General features: G+C 42.7%; 1 protein-coding gene across 2 annotated transcripts in view; it reads right to left on the bottom strand.

The window, feature by feature from the left end:
* Nucleotides 1-26695, bottom strand: part of LOC122406535 (zinc finger protein squeeze-like) — a 284687-nt gene that overhangs the window by 238201 nt on the left and 19791 nt on the right. For both annotated transcript variants that reach the window (XM_043412042.1, XM_043412050.1), the window contains exon 2: nucleotides 20224-20729. In XM_043412042.1, the coding sequence (XP_043267977.1) occupies nucleotides 20224-20235 (12 nt within the window). In that variant the 5' untranslated portion in view covers nucleotides 20236-20729. The remainder of the gene's footprint in view (nucleotides 1-20223; nucleotides 20730-26695) is intronic.

Raw genomic sequence — 26695 nt, 5'->3', positions numbered from 1 at the left:
TGCTGGTTGTACAACGACAGAAATTCATGTTGATTACATTCTTCGTTAGCATTTGCCAGTGTACGAAAAACATTAGAAAAATCAGTGGAGTGGCGGCTGGAAATATTCAGAGCCTCGACAATAGTTTTGTATTTCTATGGGTTAAAGCTCAACTGAATGTTGGTTTATTTGTGAATTTCAATCTTAGATTAGGATTTGTGGTAATTAACCGCTTCAGTGGCATTGACGCGTCAGGTCAATCTGTGAATTTTAGTCCGCCATTTTCGATCCGCCATTTTGAATTTCTGCGTTTTGAGTGCGGATTCGTAATCAGCAACCTCAAAAACCCTCGAGTACCAATTTTCGCGGAAATCTGAAAACTTTTTTTCAGCGTTTCGGGCACTTGCGTGAAAAATGTCTTTTGCCAGTGGAGAAGTTGATGATTTTTTTCTTCAAAAAATAAAGCAAAGACTCGAGGTGTGGAACTGAACAGTAACTTAATTGCTCGAAGGTAATCGATCAGTCTCTCGTTTTATAATGTTTTTTTTTTTTCTACAAATCGAGAGTCAAGCGATTTTGAAATGTTTCATAACCGCACGAAAGAAACATTTGGTCGAAATTCTTGTTCTTCGTGAATAAAATACGAATGTTCACACACCGATATCCACACGATGTTCGATATATTTCGAAAACTTTGATTTCTCGTGATATACCGAGCACGAATGACGTCAGTCTCTGATCAAAAGTAACGTAACGTACTACCTGAATAACCTTTTTTTCAATCTTTACAGAGCTACCAAAAATTGTATTCTTTAAGTCGGAATCAAATGCAGAAATGACAGTTAAAAAAACAAACAAACACACACACACACACACACACAATTTATAAAGTTTTTTATGAAAGTCTATGCATGCACTTGCAACAGGGTTATTCGCCATGGAATCCCAACAAAGTCTTTCGAAATGACTTTACCAATGAATTCGGTTGCACTTTATTCTAAGCTACTATCTCTTGGTGGATGACTACGAATCTAAAGAAGCTAAAAGATAAAAGATCAGCGAATCTCATCCGGCGTACCGTTCGTAGTGTGTATATGCCTCGTTCGCGGTCTCTCTTTCTATCGCAGAGAAAACAGACGAAGAGTGGCGTCGGGGATCATGGAGCGTGTCGGCGGCGGTCGCGGCTGCAGGGGTCCCCCTACTTCCGGCGAACCATATCCGGCAGAACGCCTACCTATATATCGTTCTCTCGGACTCGATCGTCGACGCCAGCATCGGAGCGTGCACACAGCCACACAAACACACACGGAAGTTGGCCCACGGCAGCACTATTTCTCTCCTGTGATAGCCAATGGGCGTAAATTTTGATGATGGAATTGTCATTCGTTACTGTCAAACGACGAGCGTAGCTAGATATTTAAAACTTTAAACTCTTTGATGAAAAACGAGCATATTTTCTATGGCTCGACGAAGGATGAGCAAGAATTCAGGTCTCAGCGATGTCCGTAAAAACGTGGGCGGACTCATTTATGCGAGCTCACGAACTCTCACTGCCGCGGCTGCTTACGTACATATAGGACCGTCGTCGACAGTGTAGATCTGTATGTGCATGGAGATAATACGTATGTAAGTACGTTACGTATTGTTAGGTACGTGTGGATGGCGGCAGAGGTAAAACGGAGAGATCCGCCTGTCAAGGTTCGCCACGATTGGCACGTCCTTGACGAGGAGAGCAACACTCTTCCACGAGACAGAAGAAGCAAAAAATAACGAGAGAGAGAGAGAGAGAGGACGAAAAGAGCCACGCCAAGATGTAACGGACCTTTGAGTCTTCTTCTCCTTCTCCAGCTTTTTTATTTTTTCCTTATTTCTCCTCTTTCGTCTACTTCTCCGTCCGAAAGGATTTGACTTCGACCTCTTGGTCCTTAAGGAGCAAACAATAAAAAAAACGTTGTGCATGCTCACCGGAAATTGAACTCGGATGAGCTAAGATCATTTTTGACGTACGAGAGAAGAGATTTTATTTTCATTTAATAAACGATTATTTTAGACTCTACTTGATATACGGAAGCATAGGAATTGAAAGAATATTTTTCAATGTAGATCTGAGCAGGAGGTGGCTTTTCATGCAACGAAAAGGGGATGTAAGGATTTTCAGATACACTGGTGTTGAGTCAGAGGATAAAATCCAGGGGGAAAAAGACTAAAAGAGAGAAGCGACTGAAAAATAAAAAGAAAATTCCACAAGACACACAACCGATATAGTGAGACTGCGCGCGTTTGAGTCTGCCGCAAACTGACGATGACCACACCGTTTTCTCTGCACCTCTTGCATCTGTCGCGAGAATATATGTAATATTCGCCTCGGTCCATTATTCTCATATTCGCATCGAGGCAGATGAGAAAAGCTTGGCAACGGTGCACAGCGTATCCGGGTTTACCTATCAGTTGATTTTATTGACGCGGTAGAAACTATCGACACGCCTCTGTTCTTTGAAGAGTCTAGTCACGTAAAAGAAACACGAAAAAACGACTAACCACTGTGCTGCAACTGGGCGCACGGGAAATATTATTATAATCGATGAATATTATAAATGAAAAAACAGAAATTTGAAACAGGAATTGAAGAGTTTTTCTTCAAATCAATTGCAGCTTTGATCCTTTCTCGTAAAATATTTTGCAGCTGATATATAATTCCAAAGATCTCTTTCTCTTTATATTCTGACGTAGCGTTTATCGACGACGCTTGAGAAGCACACGCGACCAACAAGCACGAGACACACGCGGCACTAAATTCATGAAGCGTGAATTCCAATCGTTGACAAACGCATCGAACGTTAAAATTTAATTAGAAATTGCACTATCGTGGGTCGCTCGTTTGCTTAGATATGCAATTTCTGCCAAGCATTTTTCTCCTTCAGTACGAGAAACGTCGGAGAAAGGTTTATCGTGAAGCAATCAATCAGCGAGAGAGAGAGAGAGAGAGAAAGAGAACGAGAGAAAGGGGAAAAAGGGATGGACAGAGACAGACAGAGAGAATCGAGCAAAGATAAATGTCAAGCTGAGACGCACATTTGTGGTTTATGTATAACTTCAGACATTATGCACGTACACATTCGCACACAGACATGCGTAAAAGGCACTCTACGAAAGGAACGGGCCGTGTCGACAGGTGCATCGATTCGAAGAGGCTCGATATTCTCTTTATTTCTCTCCTCCTCTCTTTCAATTCATCTTGCAACTTTCCATATGGGATTTATACTGGATATGCGCAGAATATACAAAATACCAATCCGAGTTCTATTCAATGCTCGTTGTTGCTTAGTATCACTATATTAACATGAATTTCTGTACGTGAACACGTACATTCGTAAATATACACTTAAATGTACAAACTTTTAGTACGGCTCGGAATTTAGTAGAAGTTTCTTAAATACCAAACAACCTCAATAAATGATCGCCTATGCTCTCTGCTTCTTCTGTGTCATCTCAACATGCTTTATCCCGTTACGAAAGTGGGGAACAAATTATGAAAAAAATCGTATAAATGTATACAAGGAGAGAATTAAACGGTAATATTTAGCATGAAATTCACTGTAAAATTAACCGGATATATATTCGACTGCAGGGACGAGTTGACGAAAAATATTTATTCCAGTTTTAATATTTTACCGAATTTTTAGTTTTTTTAATGGTAAATATTGCAGATAGTGAAATTTACGATACGAATGCTAAAATTTACAAAACGTTTAGTGAATTTTAGACGTAGGTATCGATCACTCGTTTCCGAATTCGTATGGAAATTTTGACAGTGCAGCGCCATAAGACTCGCCGTGACGTCAAAATTGACTAAAAACTCGGGTAAAAGCTCCTACTGCGACCAATAAATATTATTTTTAAAAGGAAAATTCAATTTCATTCCCATAATAAAATGAGGAATTACAGCTCGTCACCGCACTATCGTTACCGGACGGTAATTTTTCAAATGTAATTCTCTCCGTGTATCGTTTCCCTTTCAAACTAATAAATCTGGATCATCGATGAAAAAGAATCGGTGTCAAAATGGAGAAAATTTTCATATAAATCAGTAAAAAAAAAAGCGTAAAACCTTTCTGAGAATCTCGATTACGATGACGCATTGAAAAAGGTTTCTGAATGCATGTTGGTCCAAAATATTGGAGGAAAAGAGTTTAGAAGACATTGAACAGGGGGTACGAGAAAAGCTCTTAGAAATGATGAATGTGTGTGTACGAATGACTCGTAAGTTTGGACACTGTTGTGAACGTCGGGTGCATGGGACCGGTGACGACGATATATGCTATAATGCACACATTGCTTGTGTTGAGTGCATGACGAAATGGATAAGTCACACATCTCTCCTATCGTTGCAGCGCCCGGCCACGATGAGAGCGAGTGTCGCACACGCCTCTCATCTCATCGTTGTCAACGAGGCGAAACGCGTTCGTGTGAGGTTGACAGATAGCAGGGGAGAGAGAGGGGCAAGCGAGTGAGAGAGACGGGAAAAGGAAAAGAGAGCCGTGCACAAGAGCAAACAGCAGCGATCATGTACTCGACTCCCGCATCATATTCATTTATAAATCGAGAGCATGTAGCAAACAAAAGAAGCCAAAGCCTCGGGATTTCAAGCACTGAATCGTTTGGTTTAGGTCCTTTTGTCTCTTAGTAACCATCGTGTTTGTTCATAGGACACGGTATAAAGAGTGGTCAACAAAAGGGCGTAATTGACAGAATTTAACGAGTACACTGAGCTAGGTTATCCCCCTTTCTGTTTGAGAACAGTCAACATATATATTTACCAACCTCTCGTACATATGAGCTAGTCGGTACAGTGAGGTCAACGTCCCGCTCCCTCGCCGTCGCTCCTGGTCACTTTTTTCCCTCCCTCTCTTTCTTCCTTCTTCATTTCTTACTCTCTTTCACTCGTTCCATCCTTATTTTTATCGTTCACAGCTCTCACTCCACTCGGATATATGTGCGCAAGCACTTCTCGACGCACGGTCTCTTGTTACGCCCGACATACTCTCAGTTTTTTACTCCACGTTTTATATGAGTTTTGTTTATGTATACTTAGAAACGTGTGAGTACGCCGCCCCGAGAATTGAGGAGCGTACGAGAAGCTACAATAAAGGACACGTTCAGCGCTTCTATGACTCGATGAGACATTCTGACAACTTCTCTCCTCCTTTTGGACCAAAAGCTCCTCCGATCTAAAAAGAAATAATGGAGAAAATTGCTCGTTTCCTACATTATTTCACGATAACAAAATTTTTTAGGTTTTTTTATCTAATATATGTGACATTTTTGAAGATACTTTGAAAATCGATGCGTCTCAATCCTCCATTTCAAAAAAAAATGGATACGCACGAGATACTCAATTGTTTCAGAAGCAGGTTGACCACAAACTTCCCAATTGTACATTCCGCAACTTCCTGTTTTCATCTGAAATAAATACCAGTGGCAGTCTTCGTTGATTTCACGGAGCCCTGAATCAGAATCACCCAAACTCGAAGCTACTCCATTTTGATAGCACTAAACCTGTGCTCAGGTGAATTGTGATGGATTTTTTAAGCTGTTTGATGCCCCATTAATATTTGACGCAGACCGTGGATTCTGGTGTGATCACTTCGAACGTGTGTTCACGAAGGGAATAAACGAAGGTATGGCGCTGGTGGAAGATGCGTTGGTGATTTTTCTTGCGCGCAGTCATCGAGATGATGACATTTCCGTTAGATCTCCATATGTCTCATCTTTATAGTGCCTAGCGGTATAGTAAGCTGTACAGCAGGATGTAATGGTCGTCGTGTCTTCAGAAGAGGCGAGAGAAATTTGCACCTGTCTCCTTTGTAAACTCCGTTACAAAGATTTCACTTAACAGGTTGAAATTGCAGATGAAAAATTTTGAAAATTGAAAACCCTCTCGGTGCCATAGCTCGTGAGTTTTCACTTCCACTGGACCTTTAATCGCCGAAAGTTACTTTTTTCGACGGCGAAAAGCCTCCAAACAATTTCAAAAGGAAAACATCGAACTGCAGACTTTTCAGAGTGCAAAGTCTGTTTCATCAATCGAGCAGGTCAAATCTTCAAATGAACCCTCGACTAGCGAATATTAAGTGACGAATCAAAAGAAAATAATAATTATTTCTTTAATTTGAATGAAGTGTGCACGTTTGCTAACCTAATCATCACTTTATTTAACCAGAATGATAATATGCGGTTGTAAAATTGTAAGTTTTCAACAACTGTCCAACAATCGAGCACCTTCTCACCTCGAATTGTATATCGGAGTTTTGTAATGATAAAAAAACGAGTTGTATACACAAGCATGATAAAAAAAAAATGGTTACACACAAAAATACTGCAGATACGTGAAAATGAGTGCAACGATAATGCACGCACGTGTAGTTTTGTTTATGTGCGCACATTTGTATCGCCGAGCATACACGATCCTGCGATCGCATACCGATCGTGATGTCAGCGAGTTTTCGCACTCTCCTTACGTGTGGTCTTTGTTAAAACACAATCGGGATCGTCGAAGCAGCAGTGTGCCGCGTACGATAACTCGAGTATCCAAACAAAAACTGCTGCGACCGCTTGCGTTATGTGCGCACCGGAATAGTATCGAGGCTTTGTGACAAGAAACAAGCGCTACGATTCCAAGCCGCATTTCCATGCTCTCGAGAGGAAAATTCAAATTTTCGATCATAATCAATGAATTTAAGTGATCTACTCGAATTTCCTTCGATCGCCATGAAAAACTGGGCCTCCTCATGGTTACGTACCACCTTGAGGTGAAACATTGAAATGTGTTTAAAAAATGTAAGATTCTCGGGTTTTAGTAAAAGAAAATGATGGGAATGCCACTTTAATGGATCCTTCAGTGCAATAACTGTCCGATTCATCGCTGAATGCCGGCTATTGGGATTCGTGGTAGTCTATAAAGGCGTAAAACGGTTTTGTACAGGAACAGGAATAGCGGAGCCAGAGCTTTCATTGCCCGAGGGAAAAGTCTGTATATGTATACGGGAGGAAGATCTTAAGAGAGAAAAGAGAGGAAAGAGTGTAGACGGTCGCATCGACGGTAAATTGAGAGTGGCGCGCGCCCGAGCTACACAATATCGTTCACGGTGGTCGAGATGCTCCTTCCTCGGAGAAAGAAGGAACAGCAACGAATGAGCATGAAGTAGAAGAGAGAGAGAGAGAGAGAGAGAGAAAGAGAGCGAGAACGTGCTCGTTCCAAGCTCGTAAAATCGGGATGTTCTTTCGCGCTTCAAGATGCCAATTCGATCGGAACTTCTTGCAAAGTTAAATCGACTATGAACAAAACGAAGGAAGAAGAATGAAGGAAAGAGCTCGAGTAGCATGAAAGTAAGTCGGGTATAATAGAAGCGCGGGCAATAAAACAAAATCACAAAAACGCATGTAGCTTGAATAGAAAGAGATAAAAAAAAGGAGAATTCGATCGAGAGCTGCTTTTCTGAGAGGAAAGTGCATCGAGTTACGGCTTGAAGACCATTACTGCGAGCACCGACGTCCGAAACTCTTTTTACGGACACCTTTTTCGTGGTTCTGCATAGCGAACCATGAAAGAGTTGTGGATACGAAGGTGAAAAAAAAAACAAAAAAACAAAAAAAAAACAAATACGTGCGTCGAGCGACTCTGCAGTGTATTTATCAGGTGCGGACAACGATTATTTTTAATTAACGGTTTGACGGTGATTACGAGGAGTTGTTAATACCGGGCGTGTGTTGAAGAGTAACGAGAAAGATGTGCGTATAGAATGGTGGCAGAGAAAAGAGTGAAGAAGAGACAAAGATGCGGGGGGAACCAAAAGGAATGATACAGCAATGGGTTATGGTTGGTGGGCGTATACGATGCGAGAGAGTATAACGAATGACCCGTGACCCGCAAACAAAATCTCACCGTCTCGCTCCATCTTTTTTCGTAAGCTCTCGAAGCAGCCTCGGAATGTATACGTATATCTTAACTTGTATGAGGGTGTATCGAGACTGCGATGATTTTCGGAGCCGCGAAATCGTGACGAACGAGCCAGGTGGCAGAGCCAACCGCCCACAAAGATCGCGAGCGATGGTCAGTCGGAAAAAGAAAAAAAAGAAGCGAAGGAATACGCGCGGATGGATAAAGAGAGCTAGCAGATTGCGAGACGGAGAAAAAGAATTTTAAAACAGATTAATGGCGGCTTTCAGTCACTTTTAGACTTAGCCGAAGTAAAATAGACGCCCACGTACGTTGCCAATAACAATGGAACAAGCTGTCCAGTAAAAGGGCGTAACTGTGCAAGTGCAACGTACGAAATTATTCTGGCGCAAGTCCTTTTTAAGTCATGAGAGCAGATCGATCAAAAAGGCTATCGGTCATATTTCACAGAGAGCAGCGAACATAAATTCGTTGCATTCAATTTGTAAGTAATTTAGCTCGCGGCAACTGCCGTCGTATTACACACGTCACATGCGAAATTCGTACAAATATTAAAGCCCCAAATGTTCCGGGGAGATGTCTGCCGAACGAGTGGAGAGTTCGCGGACTGTTGAAAAAAAATGCCACGAGGATGGTCATCCACACAGAGACACACACACACACACACGCGCGCGCGCGCGCGCGAAGAAATTCGGGTCTGCGCAAAACGGTATTGCGAACCAGCCCTTTTGCCGTTCACGAGACAAACTCGTAGGCTTTTCACAGCCTCGAGGCTCCTTACACACGTACGTAAGTAATATTGGCACCGCGAAATCCTTGGCGAAATTCTCATCCCATAACCCATTGAAAAGTTGATTTTTATGATTTTTTATCTCATCATCTTTTGCTCCATATCTATCCTACGCATCTGTCCTCGTCTCCGTGAATCTTTAGCTCCCTGGTGGGACGAGCGCGGGCGAGACTCGATAATTACAGCGGTATAATTACTCACCAAGGCTGGACAGCCGATTTGTCTCACGACCGCCTTATGGGATACAAATGGTGTTATTAGCGTTGTAATTGCACGGGGCTCTCTTTCGCATCGTGTCCAGTATATATATGAGTGCTTTACACACGCGATCAACGCTCAGTGCAGATGTGTACGTGCGCACACAAACAGATATTCCCTTGCATACTTTTATATCTATATGCGAAAAATCGTGGCGTTTACAATTCCGTAAAATTCGAGTCTTCCAAAAATTAAGTTTACCTCGTTCCTGGATGAGCCCCGCGATGAAAAATACTGTTGTAATATAAACTTATGAAAGATTTTTAATTACGATACCCCCCATTTGGATCAATTATCAGGCCAGCATATTCAATCACCCATTTAAAAATATGATTTTATAATTATATTCACCGATGACGTGTGTTACGAAATGCATTTTATATAATACACGTTTGCAGTACACGTACTCTGCTGTTTTGTTAAAAGGTTATTTATTTTATCAATGTGTAATTACTATTTTCGATGGAGGAAGGAGGCCGATGAGGACACCAAGCGAGACTAACTGGCTCGTGAAAAACAGAGGAAAGTTTATTAATAAGCAAACACGCGGCGACCGATCAATCTCAGCCGTATACATATATTACATGGACCATCATCTTAATATGTCAGAAAAAAAATAAATGTTGAAACGTTTATAAAGTCGTGGTAATTGTTACGAGGAGCGAGGTAGCCAATCGTCGGAGAAACGTGCGGATAGAGCGTTTGATGAGTTGGATCGCACGATTCGGGGGCTGAACACGATGCGAGCGTTGTTAGCTCACAATCACTCGGCTGCGGAGCACAACTCAATCTGAATTAAAAAGAAATATGCAGTGGCATTTTTTTCGCAGTTTCGTTTAGTCCGATCATCAATCATTGCTGAATATATGAGCGCTAAAAAATCGTCGACGTTTTATGGAGATTGGGCCTTTCGAGAAGTTGTCTCGGTTTTGGCATTACTCATGTGTAGACATACGTAAATATAGATATGTACGTGCTCATTAATACACGAAAGATACGGACCGAAAGCAGCTTTCTTTATTTCTGCGCTTGCGTCAATGAAATCTTTAAGGAGGTAATGCGATGATTTTGCGAATAAGTGGATTTTCTCGGGTCGTGTAGAGCAGCCCTCTTCCCGGAGTTTTTTCTCCGTTATTTAGTCGTTTTCTCACACATCTTCGTTTCCGTAATATCGTTAAAGGCCGGGGGGGGTGAGAGGCGGCATAAGAATTTTCGCGCAAGTTTTCCTTTTTACTCAAGCGGTTCTCTGAATGCGGACGAGAGGACAGTGGCTCAACTACATCTCGTCCCCATTTGTCCGTTTTGGGCTGCGACACCAGGACTTAACCCGCGGGAGGCGAGATGCGTAAGGAAGAAATCTTTCCAGTTTCGGTGGTATAACCGGTTCCGCACACGCAGGCACGCATATATAGAACACGGTTTTTGTCTCTACCGTGTCCTCTCGTGCCCTCTCGCTCCCTCCCTCCTTCTCTCTTCCATCCTCTTTATCTGCTCTCGCGATGTGTCTTTTTTCGAGGTCCGAAGAGGAGCGACACGAGATGCTTCTCTTTTTTTCGGTTGCCCATGTACGACTTGGACGGCGAGATCAATTAATTCACGTCATCGTGAAACATCAATTTCTTTAATTCCCGACACTAATATAATCATCGCGCCTTCCACTCAAGCACATTTCGTCAATATCAAATAATCATCGGCGAACGTATAACCTGATTTAATTGCACAATGTGATACACTTTTTCGTCCTGAGCTGAGAAAAAACAAGCCTGCAACGACGTCGCTTCTCTTTCCATTATTTCATTAATCAATGCGAAACTGGTTCGATCGATGGGGGAAAAAAATAAGTTGCTGAGCGACCATAAAATCTGCTAGGAATCCCGTTTCTTTGTTCTTTTATATTAGCGTGCGGTCGCAGTACTCGAGGAAAGGATCCGTGAACGATCACACTGGAGTTCAATATTCACGTGGTTCATCATGGACTCCGAAACTTGGAGGAAAGTCGGCTCCGAAGTTCCCGGAGAAAATCTCTCCGGAGGACCAAAAAACCGATAATTATTGGCATAATGATAGGGAAAGGATGCCAGCAGGAAAAGTGATTTCCGTAAAGAAGTTGAAAAAAAAAGATTAGAAGGTCTGATCGCCCCCGACGCCAGTGCTTGTGCGTGCACACCCGAAAGAAGCAAAAAAAAGCATCAAGTGGCTTCCGACGCGTATTCGTGTCTATGGATTCCCGTTACAAGACGTTTTTTTCTCGAGTTTTTTCGTTACTCCTCTCGCTCTTTCTTGCTGCACCATCGCGGTTATTGTTTCTCCATTAGATCGACAATTTGCCCGCATACGGAGTTAACGCTTCGCGAATGACGGTAAGCTTCCCGCGGACACGAACGATATATTCGTACGTTTTCGTGCTTAGATATATGTGCGAGCAATGTCATAACAGTTGTACCAGCGTACAGGCTCTGCGGTGAGCTCGAACTTTTATCCTCACAAACCCAATAATAAGAGCTGGTTTGTACGAGAGTGGCAAGCTACTGTTGGTGCTTGATCGAGCCGAGGAGAAACTCGAAGGAACACACGCCACGGAGGAGTTCACTGAGACGACTAAAGTGAAAAAAATACATGTGGCCGTATTCTGGAGAGAGAGAAAGAGGGGCCGAGAGAAGAGGCGAGCGTTACAAATCTATTAAGCGCGGAGAGGCCCAAGCTGGATAATTAGGTGGTCGAAGAATCTTCTCGCTCTGTCTTCCTCTCGCATTCTCTGCACAGACTGTCTTTTACGCCCCTCGCAATTACGTGCGAGAAATATTGTATACTATATGTTTAAAGATATATGGAAGAAAAAAAATGAACCGATCATGCGGCGATTGTACACGGATGCCAAAGCAAAACACGGGAAGCTGTACTGAGCGAGGGAGAGAGAGAGAGAGAGAAAGAGAGCGACTGGAAGAGAGACGGGGATGAGAGGAGAGTTCTGCCAAATTTATCGATGGAACGACGCGCATTAACGTCACGCTCATTTGAAGGATCGAACGATTTCGGGGAAATAAGCAGAGAGAAGACTCTGAAAGACGCGCAGGCTCGGGAGGCAGAGAGAGAGAGAGAGACTAAAAGGACGATTATCTTTTGGGCTTCTTTACGCGTGAAATCGATTGAGGAACTTCCTGCTTTACCAGAAAGATTGCCATATTAGCCGTAAGATTGCGAAAAGTGTTACGAAACCCATAAAAACCAAAAAGTATGTTTTTTGTAATTTTTCATTGGATATCGACGTTAAAGAGCGCGTCTCCTTGCGGCGCAGCATCAATAATTACACGAGGAATTGGGTGAAATCGAAGCCTACACAGGAGGAAAAGGTATGTGCGCGTGAGAGAGGGTTTTAAGGACGTTGTCGAACATTGTTGTTCGGAGCGAGAGGGTGCGAGGAAACGCGGGGGTTGGGCATTTTTATCGCGAATAGCTTGCGTGATGCTTCGAAAGTGCGTTACAATGTGAAGAATCGAGTATAAAAGAGAAGTAAAGAAAAGGCGAGGACGAGAAAGGGTCTCCCGTACACGAAACGGGGGATTTCTCAAAGACATAGATATACCCGGAGGAGTTTGTACTACGTGGGGCGGCTCGGCGAGGTTTTACGAGTAAGTGGGCCGCGCTGACACGATATTTATTGCCGATATTCGTTGGTAATATAGGCACTTATCCAGGTCTGAAACGGCGAGTGATACACACAACGCGAATAGCTACTAAACTCAGGTCGTATAACGAAAATACCGAAATCTGTTTATTCCAGCATTGATGTATCAGCGCGGACTTATTTTATCGCGTCAATTTTTATTCCCAATGGAATCAGAATAATGGCCGATCTGATACATAACTTATCACTACTTGACCTGCGACCCCCCGATCGGCGTTGGCGCTTGCAGTGGTAAAAAGTCATAAAGATACACGCATATCGAGCCGTAACGGAGAGCGAGAGATGATGGTGTTTATGCGAAATCGTTTAACATGAAAAATGAGGTGGGATACGCCCTTTTTTATTTAGCAGGCGTTATAAATATTTCACGTTGTCAGTATGCAGTCTTTCTATGTGCGAGATATAAATATACCTCGAGCAACGTATATGCAGATAAATTAACGTGTGTGACGCGCTCAAAGCTCTCGCGAGTATGCGTCAGAAACGGGGGCCAGCGGAGCGTCTCTCTCGCGACGGTGAAACTGCGAAGCCGGAGAGCGCGCGAGCTCGTCCGTACGACGGGACATCGTAATAAAATTCACGAGAGAACTCTGAGGACGAGAGTCCTCTTCGGTAGTGAGGGCAAAAGCTCCGTGCGCTTTGGAATCCAAACGTTAAGCGACAACTGCGAGCGCGGTACTCTTCAACCCCCTCTCCCTCGCGCCGCTCTCGCCAATCCTGATTATATGCATGGCTATAAAGATTGCAATTATTGCTCATTGAATTGACGTCGAGAGTGTCGGCGAGGGAACGCGAATGCAAGCTGGATTCGCGCACACCACCGCGCCGCGCGCAAACCCGACCCGCGCGCATAATGCTGCGAGTAATCTGCTGGGTTTTTTTCAATTTATTTCAGTTTTTAACGCATTTCACGTACGCGAGTGGTCATTTTTTGCGAGTATCACCGCGACTCTTAAATACCGTGAACGACGTTTATCGGCTGTATATAAATAAGAGGGAAAATCCACTCCGTACACTTATTTCGGTTAATTTACGAAAGTCTCGGTGATCTTTCCTCAAACGATCGTTTTCTCGGATCAAGTTTTTTCTCTCGCGCACAAACGGCTAAATAAAATTCTCTTCATTTTCGGATATTCGCGGGCGGGCAGTAAAACGAGATTTAATTGCAATCAAAGCAAGACGAATATGCCCGCAGCGAACTCGAGCGCTTCGCCTCGCGCGTTGAAGCTCTCGGCAAAGAATCGTAAAAATGTCAAGAGACCTTTTCTTAGAAACTTTCAATAGCCACGAAAACATAACTCCGAAATAAATCTCGAAAGATTACAATGTGCCACACACCATCAATTTCTCTCGTTCGCTTTCTCGCGTCACAATATTACGAATAAATGAAAAAATGAACGCGAGTGAGTTGGAATTGAAGAAAAATATATATTCGAAAGCCCACGACGAAACATCGGAAATGAACATCTTATTTGTGTATTTAATACGCGCGCGTACCGATCTGTGCGTGTATGCGTGTGCGTGTGTGTGTCAAAATGTGTAATATTTCTGTACGAATATGGTGGAGTTTAAGGTCGTACAGTTTGTATTGTTAGGGCGTATACCGTTCGATCGTTCTCGAGGTGATTTAAAAATTTGGCACCTCTTTAACGCCGCTGAAATTTATGTCCGACTCTAAACTCGGGTATGCGAGTTGTGCTCGTGCGGTGCCATGGAAAAAAGAATAAGGAAAGGAGAAAAGAGTGTGCGAGAGTGAGAAAGAGGAGAGAGGGGGCCAGAGGAGCATGAAGATCTTTGAGTGCAACGTGAGGCCGATGCGGTGGATTCTTCGGAGCGCGGTGCGGCGGCGGTGGTGGTGCGACGTTAACGATTCGTAAATTAAAAGCTACACGCTATTTTGTTCCGGCAGCGCAAACATGTGTGGGCAGAAGAAGTTGTCTGCTCGGACGACTCGCGTCGCCCTCACACGTGAATATATAAGAATGTTTATGTACGCATACATGGATGTAATACGTGGCCATTTTAGACGGTAAAAAAGGAGGAAAAGCGTGCCCCGAAATTTCTTAGTGTCATCGGGGCTTTCGTTATCTCTCTAGAGACGTGTATTTACAGGCTGACGCACAAACCTTGAAACACACCAACGAAAACGACAGGAAGACGAAAAACGCGTCGTCTCCCGCATCGCCGTGAGGTTCCCTCCGCGATGTAACGTACGATATCGCGTGTTTTCGCCTCGTCTCCCAAAGGGGTTCGATCGCGAAAGAAGCTTTCGCGGCGGCGGTTATTGGCCGGGTCATCGTAAATCAGAAATGGTTGACGGGGGAGCGCGAGCGCTCGAGCGCGGTCGTGTATGCACGGGCAGGAGGATGAGCAGGCCTCTCCGAAATCGCGCTGATCGAAACGTCATTGCGGGAGAGTTTTCTTATGTAGAAATTACCATTATAAGCCGGAGAAAAGAAAGAACGGTGCATGCGTGCGCTCGCGTCGGTATCGGGAAAGAGCGAGATAAAAAATGTGTTAAAAAGAATAGAAGGAAAGTTCGATGGTGATCGAAGAGCACGAGATTACGAGCACGTGTTTATTGCAACAAAGTTTGTGCATTCCAATCAAGAGCTTAAGACGCTCGAGGGTGTGGGGATTTTTATTCCGGAGTCTGCTGTCGACTCGTATCTTCATCGCGGACAGGTGCCTCAAAAAAAAGGCATGCATATGCATGCGCGTATGAAAGGAGTGAACAAGCGATCAGGGGAGAGCAACGTTGAAATTCCGTACAGCGAAATATTTTTTTTCTTCCCATTTATAATACGTTTCGGTATGAACTCTGTATACGCGATAAAAACAAGCGATATTAATAAATCGCGGTGTAGCGAGACACACATACGTAATTAGATTTCAAAGGAGAATATATAATAAGAATGGAAAAATAAATAAAGGCAGTTTAGTGCGCGGTCACGTGCGTGCGGAAGAGGTCAAGAAACGCGGTGTGCGCGCTGCACCGCGTGTGCGACGCGTCAGCACGAATTCGCCTATGAATATATTTCGATTGAAATAATTTAGGTGGCGTGTGGGCGTCGAGAATGCAAGAGATATTCACACTTTTTCCACTATCCTCCTGCTTTCTCACCAAGTTCGGTTGGGAAATGAATTTTTAATTGAATGCCCACAAACATCGAGCGACTCGGTCCACGGGAGGGACATCTCGAGTACTCGTTCTCGCCGCTCTCCCTCTCCCTCCTTTACCTTCACATCGTGCACTTTAGTCACGTATGCAATATTATTATATACGCGTATGGAGGGATGCATTCGGAGGCAAATTAATGTCGTCCGTGTATACGAGAACGCGAGCGATGGGGCATTAAATCCACGAGGCCGCTAAATATGCTGATTCGCTTCGCGCTGCAGGTGGTACTCAGATTGCGGGGGCGAGGAGTGCGCACACGGAGAAGCTTGAACGATATTTCGGTCGGGGTTTCCACACTGCCTTCTCATTCACTATGCTTCAAAGCTTTGCTCTGTACACGTGCTATACATATATTCGGCTTATATATTTTGACAATTCCGTGATATAAATTTTTAACGCGGCGAATTATTCGTTTTATTTTATTCTTATGAATAAAGAATATTGGGAAAATAGTGAGATTCTTTCGTGCTCGAATTTATCTCGTGAGCAATCCAAAGTGCTCGGTTATTTTTGAGGTGATGAGATTCGAAGATGTTTTTAACGGAACGAAGGTCGGCGGGAAATTAATGAACCTAATGGTTCGAAAGGAAATTTTATGGATTCCTGTATTCGTTAAAATAAATCATTCTTAAGTGAGCGATTGGAGTGGGAAATGTTGAAAAACGTCCTAGCATATCAAAATAGTAGAATAAGGCGAATGATCTTTAAATGGGACTGAACGAGGGAAAATCTTGTGATAAAATTGTTAGACCAGCTTACAGAGTGATTTGTTTCAAGATTGAATTGCATGGATCGCAGCCACAAGTTTCGCTCGGTCGAGCACCCGATTTTCTCGAGTATTTACATAAAACAGAAGGAAAGTCGAATAAATATGACGAGGAAATGCGGATGTGATCGAGCACAGATTGTTTTTGTAGGATAAATTCCTAAGAATGAGCTATTAATTCGGGAAACAAGGAAGAAAGCTTCCTCGAAAACATTCCAACGATTTCAGTGTATATAAATCGAGCGCGACTCGATGCTGGAATTTTTTCATTTCTTCCTCGCGTCTCTTACGCGTGGAGAAAGTTATCCGAATCGGTAATGTACCACCTCGATATAATCGAGTGTGCCGCGAGAGTGTGTTAATTAGCTATCGGGCGTGCGGTTTCGATAATTGAAATGACACGAAATTCATTCACAATGTCGATTAAAAAGGGAAGGAAATAAATGTGAAAAGACAATGATAGAAATCGCGTCCGCGAGCCGAGCGAAGATTGAGCCACGAGCGCGCGTGCGTCGGTGACTAGTCCGACGATTTTTCACCTGCCGCAAAAACTTCTGAGCTATTCGCATTTTCCATTTAAGCATCGTGCACATAAACTGCATACACACACTTGATATACGGCTTATTGGCATACACAAATTCTTCGTAGCACATATTTTGACCGCAAATATACGTATATAGGTATAAGTCTATCGGTACGCCAAAAGGTATATGGCAATACATGCACGGCCACACCCCGTGCCCAGCCTTTCAAAAGATAGCAAACGATTATTAATGTTCCAAGAGTCACGATGACTTTTGACCCGCGCAGGCTGGCGATCGTCGAGACGAGAGAATATATCTTCGAGGCGAGAGAGGCAAAATCTCACGGACCCAGAGACGTGATGATCCTGTGCAAAGATGCCACGAAATAATCGCCCGAGCATTTGAATTAGCGTCGTGAATGAGTCTCTGCCATCCGCTTCTCGTCTATCGATGTCGCGCTAACGGAAAACTCACGAGTTAAATCATTGAATGGTGAAATAATGAAAGGAACGATGTGTGGTGAAAAATGATACTGATTACGTCGTCATGACGCTGAAGTTTGCGACGTTGGAGTCCAACGCAATGATATTTAAAAACCCTCCAATAATAGCAGTAATTCATTTCGTTCTCCGCCGAATTTGCAATTTGTAGTTTTTCAACCTATGCACCGATACTTCGTGAAATAAAAAATTGGTCAATTAGAAATATTTTTTTCGCTCTCATTTCGTCGGACTCCAACGTTGCAAACTTATTCAGCGTCGTGTACGCGGTCAATGAGCTGATTTTTCAAATCTCTTTGTTACGCGCATGTTTTACCAGCGTACCCGCAACCGGTAACATTTAATTTAATTTATTTTATAAAATACAAAAACTAAATCCCAGAAAGCCCGAAAATTAATAACTCGCGAAACATAAAAATGCTTAGTATACGATCTCTAAATTCTTATTTAATTCATTGGGCCACCACTCGGTGTGGCGACCGCGACATTGTTTGTGGCGCTCCTCGCCATACGGACCGGCACATTTTTGCACAGTCGCGGGTTCACTGCTCGGTGCGAGGCGACTTTTTCCCTAAATTCAAGCTCTTTCATTTAAGAATCGTACCTCAAACTTTCTGATCATGATTCGTTTTTCCGCGCTTCAAAATCCATTTCAATTTTTCCAATAAATCCCTTCTTTTCGAGCGGGCTCTCTATAAAACTTTTTTATCATCTTGTACTCCTGCGAGAGCTCACCGAAAATAAAAGCGACGCGACAAATGCGAGACGCAACAGCGGCATTCCAAAATTGCAAAGACACGGGACTTGCGTCCGTGCGAAGCTGCCGAAAGAATTCCCGCATCCAAATGAAAATCGGAAGCCGCACCTCGAGATATCGTCCCCTGAATACGCTGCTGCCTCGCTGCGTACTGTTAGGAAACGAGAAAGTGCAGGAGCAACGTAAATAATAAGTAAGAAATCATTGTTGTTTGTGAATCGTGCAAGCTCCTAGTGCTCCGCGAGAAGACTTTACATCCAATTTATACTGAACCGTATTTAGTTAAACCTGCTGTCCTCCCGATCCTCCTATTCGTACGAATATATTCACACAAATATATGTAACGGGGGTACATGGAAGGGAAGAATATATGGATATTTGCGTCGTTAGCCACCCGCGCGCGTACGTTTAAGCACCGGGGACAAGCGCGAGCAATGCCCGCGCGAAGAACTATAACGGAAAAGAGAGCAGCTTTAGCGAGTATCGTTTGTGTCGGGGGGGGGGGGGGGGGGGAGGCGATCGCAACCGGGCGCGTATTATCGGTGTATCATCCATGTTTTCCATACGTCTCTATGGCTACGATGTTCCTCGCGCCCCTGTATAAGGCGTTATATTCAATACAGCGTGTTGTACAAGTTTTAGCGAGTATGGAGGATGTATACGAGCCTAACTAACACAATGCGATTTACTCCGTGCGCCTTCTCCCGTATAGCATAGAAAAGGTAATAACAAACGAATAAAATAAAGTTAACAAGAATGAGAACACGCGCAAGACGGATTTTTATGCCGGGTATATGCACTCGGTATCCCGAGATATACATGTGTATAAGGATATGAGAAGATTTCATTTTATCGTGCGTGTCTCTGCTGCCGGACGGCGCGCGGATATAATCCACGGAGCAAATAAAGATAATATCCTGCTTTGCAATATCGAAAGAGCAACAGTGCAGGCTTCGCGTACACGGGGCACGCCCCTTGCATCGAACACGATGCACACAGGTGCGTTTACGAGGCGGACCGCGCGCACTCGTCGCACACACTCTCACTGCGCGGCCTCGCTGATAAGGCGCCAAGAAAAATCCTTTTTTATCTTCTCTTCCAATGAAATGTCATATTTATTGAGAAACACGCACGAGGAAGAATAATAAGTGGCGGGTTGCGAGAAGATTTATCGAATTCAATAAGGAGCGAATGCGCAAGATAATGCCGCGGAACATCCGGGGGACACACGCTACCACAACCGTAACTTCGACGAGATAAATGCGCGGTCGAGCATCCTCCGAATGCTCAGATTCCGGGATCGATTTATCTCGAGTTTCGCGTAAATATGGCCGATTATTTACAGGGACTGGGCTAATGTTTTTTTTCTGCATTCATATTCGGGACGAATGAATTCCGAAGAGATCGAACGGGGCTGACTGCATTAAGGATTTTCAGGACGAATGGTAAATTCCACTACTTTTTCGAATTCGCACAGATTTATAGGGGAACATGAATCCCTGTTTTATTGAAACGAGCCCTGCAAACTCTGGCTGATTATTCACAATCACTTTTAACGAAATATTTTTTTTTTACAATTGTTTTGTTTGTAAAAAGTAGTTTTGGGCAGCCTCGCGGGCGAGCAGACGCCGGAGCCACCAATAATGCACTTGCCCCGAGACTCTATACCGAGTCGCTCGATAAAAATTCGACGCTTTCCTTCAATAAAATATATACGTTTGTACTGAAATTTCCTCAAGCAAGAATCCTCCAATTCTAACGGAGCACCGAGAGAAGTTATTTTATTGAATAACAATGTAATAAACGTTGTTGTGCAAAGACTCACCATGAAAACCATGAACCTTGATTGCAGGTTGGCGCTCCCGATGTAAGTCAGCGTTTCCAGCCACCGGCTCTCAAGCGTGGGGAAATTCCTTCGCCCGCTAATCTTTCAATTTCCTCTCGTTGATTATACAATATACACAGACGAATATGAGTGTATGGCTGTATATAATCTTTAGCTTTTAATCTCACAAACACTCACTCTCACGTTAAACACGATACGAAAAGTTTTCCGAGCGGCAACAAGAATTTTCAGAGTTTTCAGCCCGATCACGTTTCACGAACGGTTAACAATTTTTCGCACGTTTTATGACGAATAAACAATTCGATATGATTACTTTGTTTTTATTTACGAGATTTTTTTCAATGATTTTATATTATTCACGAGCGATTATCACTATGGACACCACTCGAAAGATATGTCTACGAAGGTTTTATGTATTTACTGACTGTCTACTGGCTTCTGATTGGCATACTGGCATAAATACTGGCCCGTTTGGCTGAAAATATCTGAAACATTGAAAAAAACATCAAAACGAATTATTCATCGAGTAAATCAATGTTAAAAATACATTTTTTCTGTTCATTCGACACATTGTTTCATAAATTCGCGTATACATCAGTACATTTGGCTCAATAGAGGCAAGCAAATCGATCATTTCTGTGATTTCACGTGACAATTCAAAACGTTGGACCGAGTGCATTTATCTTTTACCTTTGCTATTAGGCGCCATCGACACGTGTATTCATTAAACTCGTAAGCAAAAGGTCTTCGAAAACTACGATAAGAATGTTATATTAAGGGGGTCCTGCTTGAAAAAATCAAAAAATCGATTCTTTTCGGGAATGTTTTTGGATAAACGGAAATAACTCGTCATAGCGAACTTTTCGGTATAGTTTCAAGAATATGTCAAGAATACTACGAAATACTAATTTGTCCGTGCGGTTTATGCGCAAAGTTTATCGGAATTTCTCAGTTCCGTACAATGTGGAGATCGTAATTATCGTCCGCAACTAAAATTCCAAATTTTTTCTCCATTTTCACATATTTTCCTTCCATATGAACCTATAAAAACCCGAAAAAATTGCGAAATTTTATATTTTTAACGAGTTTGAAAAAAAAAACTTTCTAAAGAAGAAGAATATCACTTCAACGCGCTGTAAATATAGAATTTCGCAATTTTTTTGGGTTCTTATATTTAATGGGAAAAAAAATTGAGAATTTTTGTTACAGACAGAAACTCCAAATCAGTATTTCTCACGGTAAAAAAATGTTTTTGTACTTTTTAATTATCCTTGAAACTATACCGAAAAGTTCGCTATGGTGAGTTATTTCCGTCTATTCTAAAAACATTTCCGAAAACAATCGATTTTTTTCATTTTCTGAAGCCGCCCCCCCCCCCCCCCGTTTAGCGTTTCCGAGCCAATTCAGTCGAATAGCGAGAGGAAAAAGTAGTGGAACAAAAATTGCCACATCATTAATTTATAGCGCAAGCGATATCGTTGTATATTAAAGAGTGCACGGAATTCGTGTCACACGCAATGACTTTTTTATTCATTCCTTAAAAGTACGTGTTTATTAATCGATAAACTGAACAATTGATCGAATAATAAATTTATGCGTCGTAGCGTTGTCACTCGAATTTTCATCCACGCTCACAAGATTCCTGAAATCAAAATTGTTGATGTCAGAAATGCAAAAATTGTTGATGTTATTAAAATAAACGTACTTTCAGATAAAAATCCGGTTTATCGATTTGATACCTTAATATTGTGATGATATTGGATAATATAATTGGCACCACGAAATCCCCCATGTGGTTGATCGAAAATTTTGTTTTTTCCCCTGTGATTCAACACCCGACAACTGTTTACTTTCGCGAAACCGCAATTTCACAATATTACAGTGATGAAACGACCCTGACATGTGGAGTCCCTGAATCGTAGCTACCGTTTCCTCTCAGAGAGTGTAAGGACACACACATATTCATATATTCACTAGGATATAAAAGAAATGTACCGTAAACTCCTTAGCAAAGAAATGGCTAATAGGACACGTTGCCTTATGGCAAGAAAATCTCGCGTCTGAAAATGCCTCATAACAGTTCAGCCTGAGCGCACAGTTGCCATGAAATTCCATGTAAAAATAGGATTGAAAACGAAGTGTGAAAAACAAGAAAATAAAAACATTGCGCACGGAGTCTAAATGAATTACGCCACTTGGAATGAATGCGTGTCTCGTATGAATTTACCGCGTCTTTTCAAACGATTTACTGAAGCGAATTGAAACACGTGAAATCGTCGCATAACGGTTAAATAACGCGAGATGTCATTGGGAATGATTCCTGAGGCGGGACGATCGCAAATGCGGCCAATTTTGTAAAACGAATGAAAAGTCATCAACCGCGAATGAGAAATATTCTTCAGCACAACATACCAGAGTTCGCACCACCATTTTCGAAATAATTTCAACGAAAATTGAAGTATCAATAACTTCTCACTTGAGCTCGAGTCGCAAAAGTTTTCGAGCTGTTCAGACTTTCATGGGCAACCGGAGAAGGTTAGGCGTTGAAAAAATTTTTACGTTTTAAACATTTAGCATTTCCCATCCAATTGATTTCTTTATCCCGTGACGAAATGTCGCCGCTAAAATTTTCTTCCTTTTGCAACTCGATCGACTTAGGAAAAATGAAGTCTCGTTAGTCTCGTTACGTATTTACCAAATTTGGTAAACCGAATAATTTTCTCGTATATTAACGTGTTTTCAAGTAGCAGTGAGAGGTGCACGACAGTTTTATATGTAAGCATGAGTTTCTCATGAGCGCGGATATTCTGATCCAGTTTTAATTAGACACATGCAAAGAATGCAGCTGTCTTTGATCTCGTGTCCAGAGACTACACCGGCGCATGGAGCAAGAAGAAACGCTCGTATATCGACTAGGAATCGACTACGCGGAGTCGGGCTGATATTGGCTTAAGGATTTGATCCGCGGGACGCGAGAAGGGCTTGGGTGTATCCACCGGTTATTCAGGTTCGTTACTCATGGACCTCTCGTAATTGTAACGTACGCGCGTCACAAGTGTCGTTCACCGAGGAACTCCGCACTCACACAGGACCAACGCGAAGATACTCAGTGTCTTGGCTTTCGTGTTATTGAGGATTTGCACGATAAGTACCTGCACGGGAATGAGTTCATTTAGAAAGAGGAACCTTCAAGAACGGAGGAACGAAAAAAGGCGACGGAATTCGAGAGTTTTTGTGCTCTACTAATGACGCTGAAGTTTGCAACGTTCGAGCCCAACGAAATGATGTAAAAAAGCCCTTCAATAATTCCAGTAACTCTCCAATTTCGTCCCCTGCCGAATTTGCAATTCGTAGTTTTCCAACGTGCGTGTGATACACTTCGTGAAATAAAAAAAATTGGTGGAATTACAAATGTTTTCTCGTTCATTCCGTTGAACCCCAACGTTAGAAACTTCAAAACTTTAGTGTCTTGCTTGACTATTCAGACAACTGGATGCCCTGATTTACTCCATTTCGTACTTCGCCTCCAATTCCAAGGGTACGAGAGCCTTTTTCATTGATGGAATCACGAAAGCGTCTCCACAAGTAAACTTTTTAGACAAAGTTTGAAAAAAGTGTCCTTCCTAAGTCTCTGAATTGGAGGAAGCTCCGAAATCTCGAGTATCCCAAAGTTAGTCCGCTTCGTTTGTTTCTAATTCAGACGAATGCAGAGCTGCGTTGTTCGGATCTCGCCGTCGGAATCGGGACGACGGAGAATTCATGAATGAAAGTAGGACCGCGCGCGTGCAAAGTCGCGCGGCAACGAATAAGTCGATGACAACGAGAGCGATGTTGGTGGCGTCAGCTAAGCGAAAGTGACCTGTGCAGCCAGCGACCACGTACGCACACGTGCCTGGCTCGATCCTTAGGCGCGCATGCATGCAACCGTTCGCAGGTAAGAGTTTAAAGGAAAACGGGACACGCCCGCGAGAGCAGCACGTAGTACATAAGCTCGATGCGATTGATACGCGTGCGCACACTTGCAGTACTTTTCTCGGGATAATTGGAAGCAATAAATAAACATATGAAAAAATAAATTTGCTGGGGAGTCGAAACAAATGAAATAAAAATAATTGAGCGCCGGCGGTGCTCGGAGAGCAAATACGTGCGGGATTGTGGCGTCAAAAGGCACGAAGCTTCCCAAGTTTTCTCGTATAAAAGGAGCAGGAAAAGAGATTGCTGTATGCGAAAACGAATAAAACGATTAAACGCTCGTAATAGCCTGCTATATACAGTCGATATTGCTCGACAACAATGCCATTGTTGTGTATGGAAGCTTGGTAAGATCCGATCACGCGAATATGTCTCCCATTTTTTCCTCATATTTTTCTTCCTCTTTTTCCATTGCTTCTAGAGATAATTCAAGATTGCACCTGGTTATGCAGCAGGTGACGTTGCTTTTGTTTCTTTTTTTTATCATTATTTTTACCGGAATATTGTACAGTTGAATTATGGTGTACTACGTTAGCCGCTCGAGTTCCATGTGCACACTTCCACTCATTTATTTGGATATATTATACCGAAGTGCAAATAATCGCAAGGTTCGAAGTGGGCAATTTAGATAGCGATCGCTTCTGTACTCCCATACACACGCTGCGCGCATTCCCTTCGGTGCTAATAACTTGATCGGTGTTCTACATGCTTGTGAAAAATCGATCGCGTTTCGATGCATTAAACATTTTAGCACTCAAATTTTTTTCTCTTCCCGGAACAATTGGGCCTTTGAATTCATCGAATTTCTGTGATACTTCGTAGAAATGAAGAATGAGAAGGAAGGGTCATGGAAGCATGCAACAAATTTTGTATTAAATCAACAATTTCCTTTCTTCGGTATATTCACGACGATTTGGAGATTATTTTTACAGCGTAGTTATCGCTATTCTCGTTTTTTACTTTTCTCAAATGGGCTCAAGTGTGTACCGAGCTAACCGCTCACTTGAACAGTTTTCCCCCCTCTTCGTGCCCCTCTCTGCAAACCAAACGACGATTTTACCTCCATTCTAAAACAGTATTTCTACTGACATTAGTAATCCTAGGAAGAATATCGTATGAAACATAAATAATTAAATGGAAACGATGAATTTTCGTTTTTCGCAGTAACGAGTGAATTCAACTTCATTTCATCGAAATCCCCAGTCCCGTTCGCACGAACAAGCCTGAATTGACGAACACGAGTGCGAAGCTTACGCGCCGAAAAAAACGGTCCTCCCCGCACGAGGAATGCCTCAAACAATTTCACCCTGCATCGAGCGAATTGCCTACCATTTTTCTCTCATTGAAACGTGCTGCCGTGATAATTTCATACTACAGAATAAAATCCAATGAATTGATCTCACTGTCGTACGGTTCTTACATATCTGCTTGATCATACATCGATTTTTCTATCACGTCAGTATAAATTTCGATGCACATATACATCGCAACACGAAACAAGCGGGGTTAACGAACTGTCCGGTTCTCGTTTTCATTCTTGCGAGTAAATAAATAGCAATGGAAGTAATGCGAGGTAACACGTCCCCTGCTCGTAACATCGACACACGATACTACAAGCCTGCATTATATTTCTATATAATGTATTTGTCTATATATCATTAAGTGTATATAGAACGAGGCTTAACCTGCTGTCCAGGCGAGCATGCGTGCGCCGAGACATTAATAAACTCTTTCTTCGCGAGAGAGGAGATCGCTTGGAATTGCTCGTTCGGTCTCGGTCTGCTTTGACATTAATTTGAGACCTGTCCAATTGAGATCTTATCGATTTATTTCGAAATGTTCGAGAGCAACGGGCACGGCCAGATCGAGACAGTTTCCTACGTAAACCTCGCGCTCTCGGACTGTCTTGTGTTTCATATTGCGAGCAAACGAATGCGGTCTGTGTACGTATGGGCACAAAGGGGGCACACGTTTGGAGAATATCGTACGAAAGCATCGTCTGTATCTGTATACGAAGTGCAGATGGAACCTAAAAATAGGAGGAGATGGAATCGAGGAAGTCGTCAAATGGTAATTGACAGTGCGGACTTGGCACCATTTTATTCTTCTTTTGTTACGTAAATATGAGTTTTGTGTTCCTCGTTTTGAATCACGGAGTCTTGTGAAGTGGAGTTTGAATCGTGGAATTGAAATATCCGTGGAAAATACGTAGAAAATTGAATAAAGTTCGTTGTTTCGGCTTCCTCGTCACTTTTATTCGATTTTATATAGGATGGATTTAAATTGAATTTGAAATGCTTTCCGATTCGTGCTTGCAGCAGTATCCTGAGGGAACATAGCAAAAGAAAGTCCGCTGGCCTCGATGACGCATGCGTCGTCATTTGTTTAAAACACGAACTTTTACGAAATTTAATAATGAAAATAGCAGGAGTCACGCCGGAGCCAAAGCTTGTCGCACTATCGAGAAGCAGTCCTCGAA

Source organism: Venturia canescens, chromosome 1 (genome assembly GCF_019457755.1).
Source record: "Venturia canescens isolate UGA chromosome 1, ASM1945775v1, whole genome shotgun sequence".
In the NCBI taxonomy this organism is placed as follows: Eukaryota; Metazoa; Arthropoda; class Insecta; order Hymenoptera; family Ichneumonidae; genus Venturia; species Venturia canescens.
This window is presented reverse-complemented; position numbering and strand designations above follow the sequence as displayed.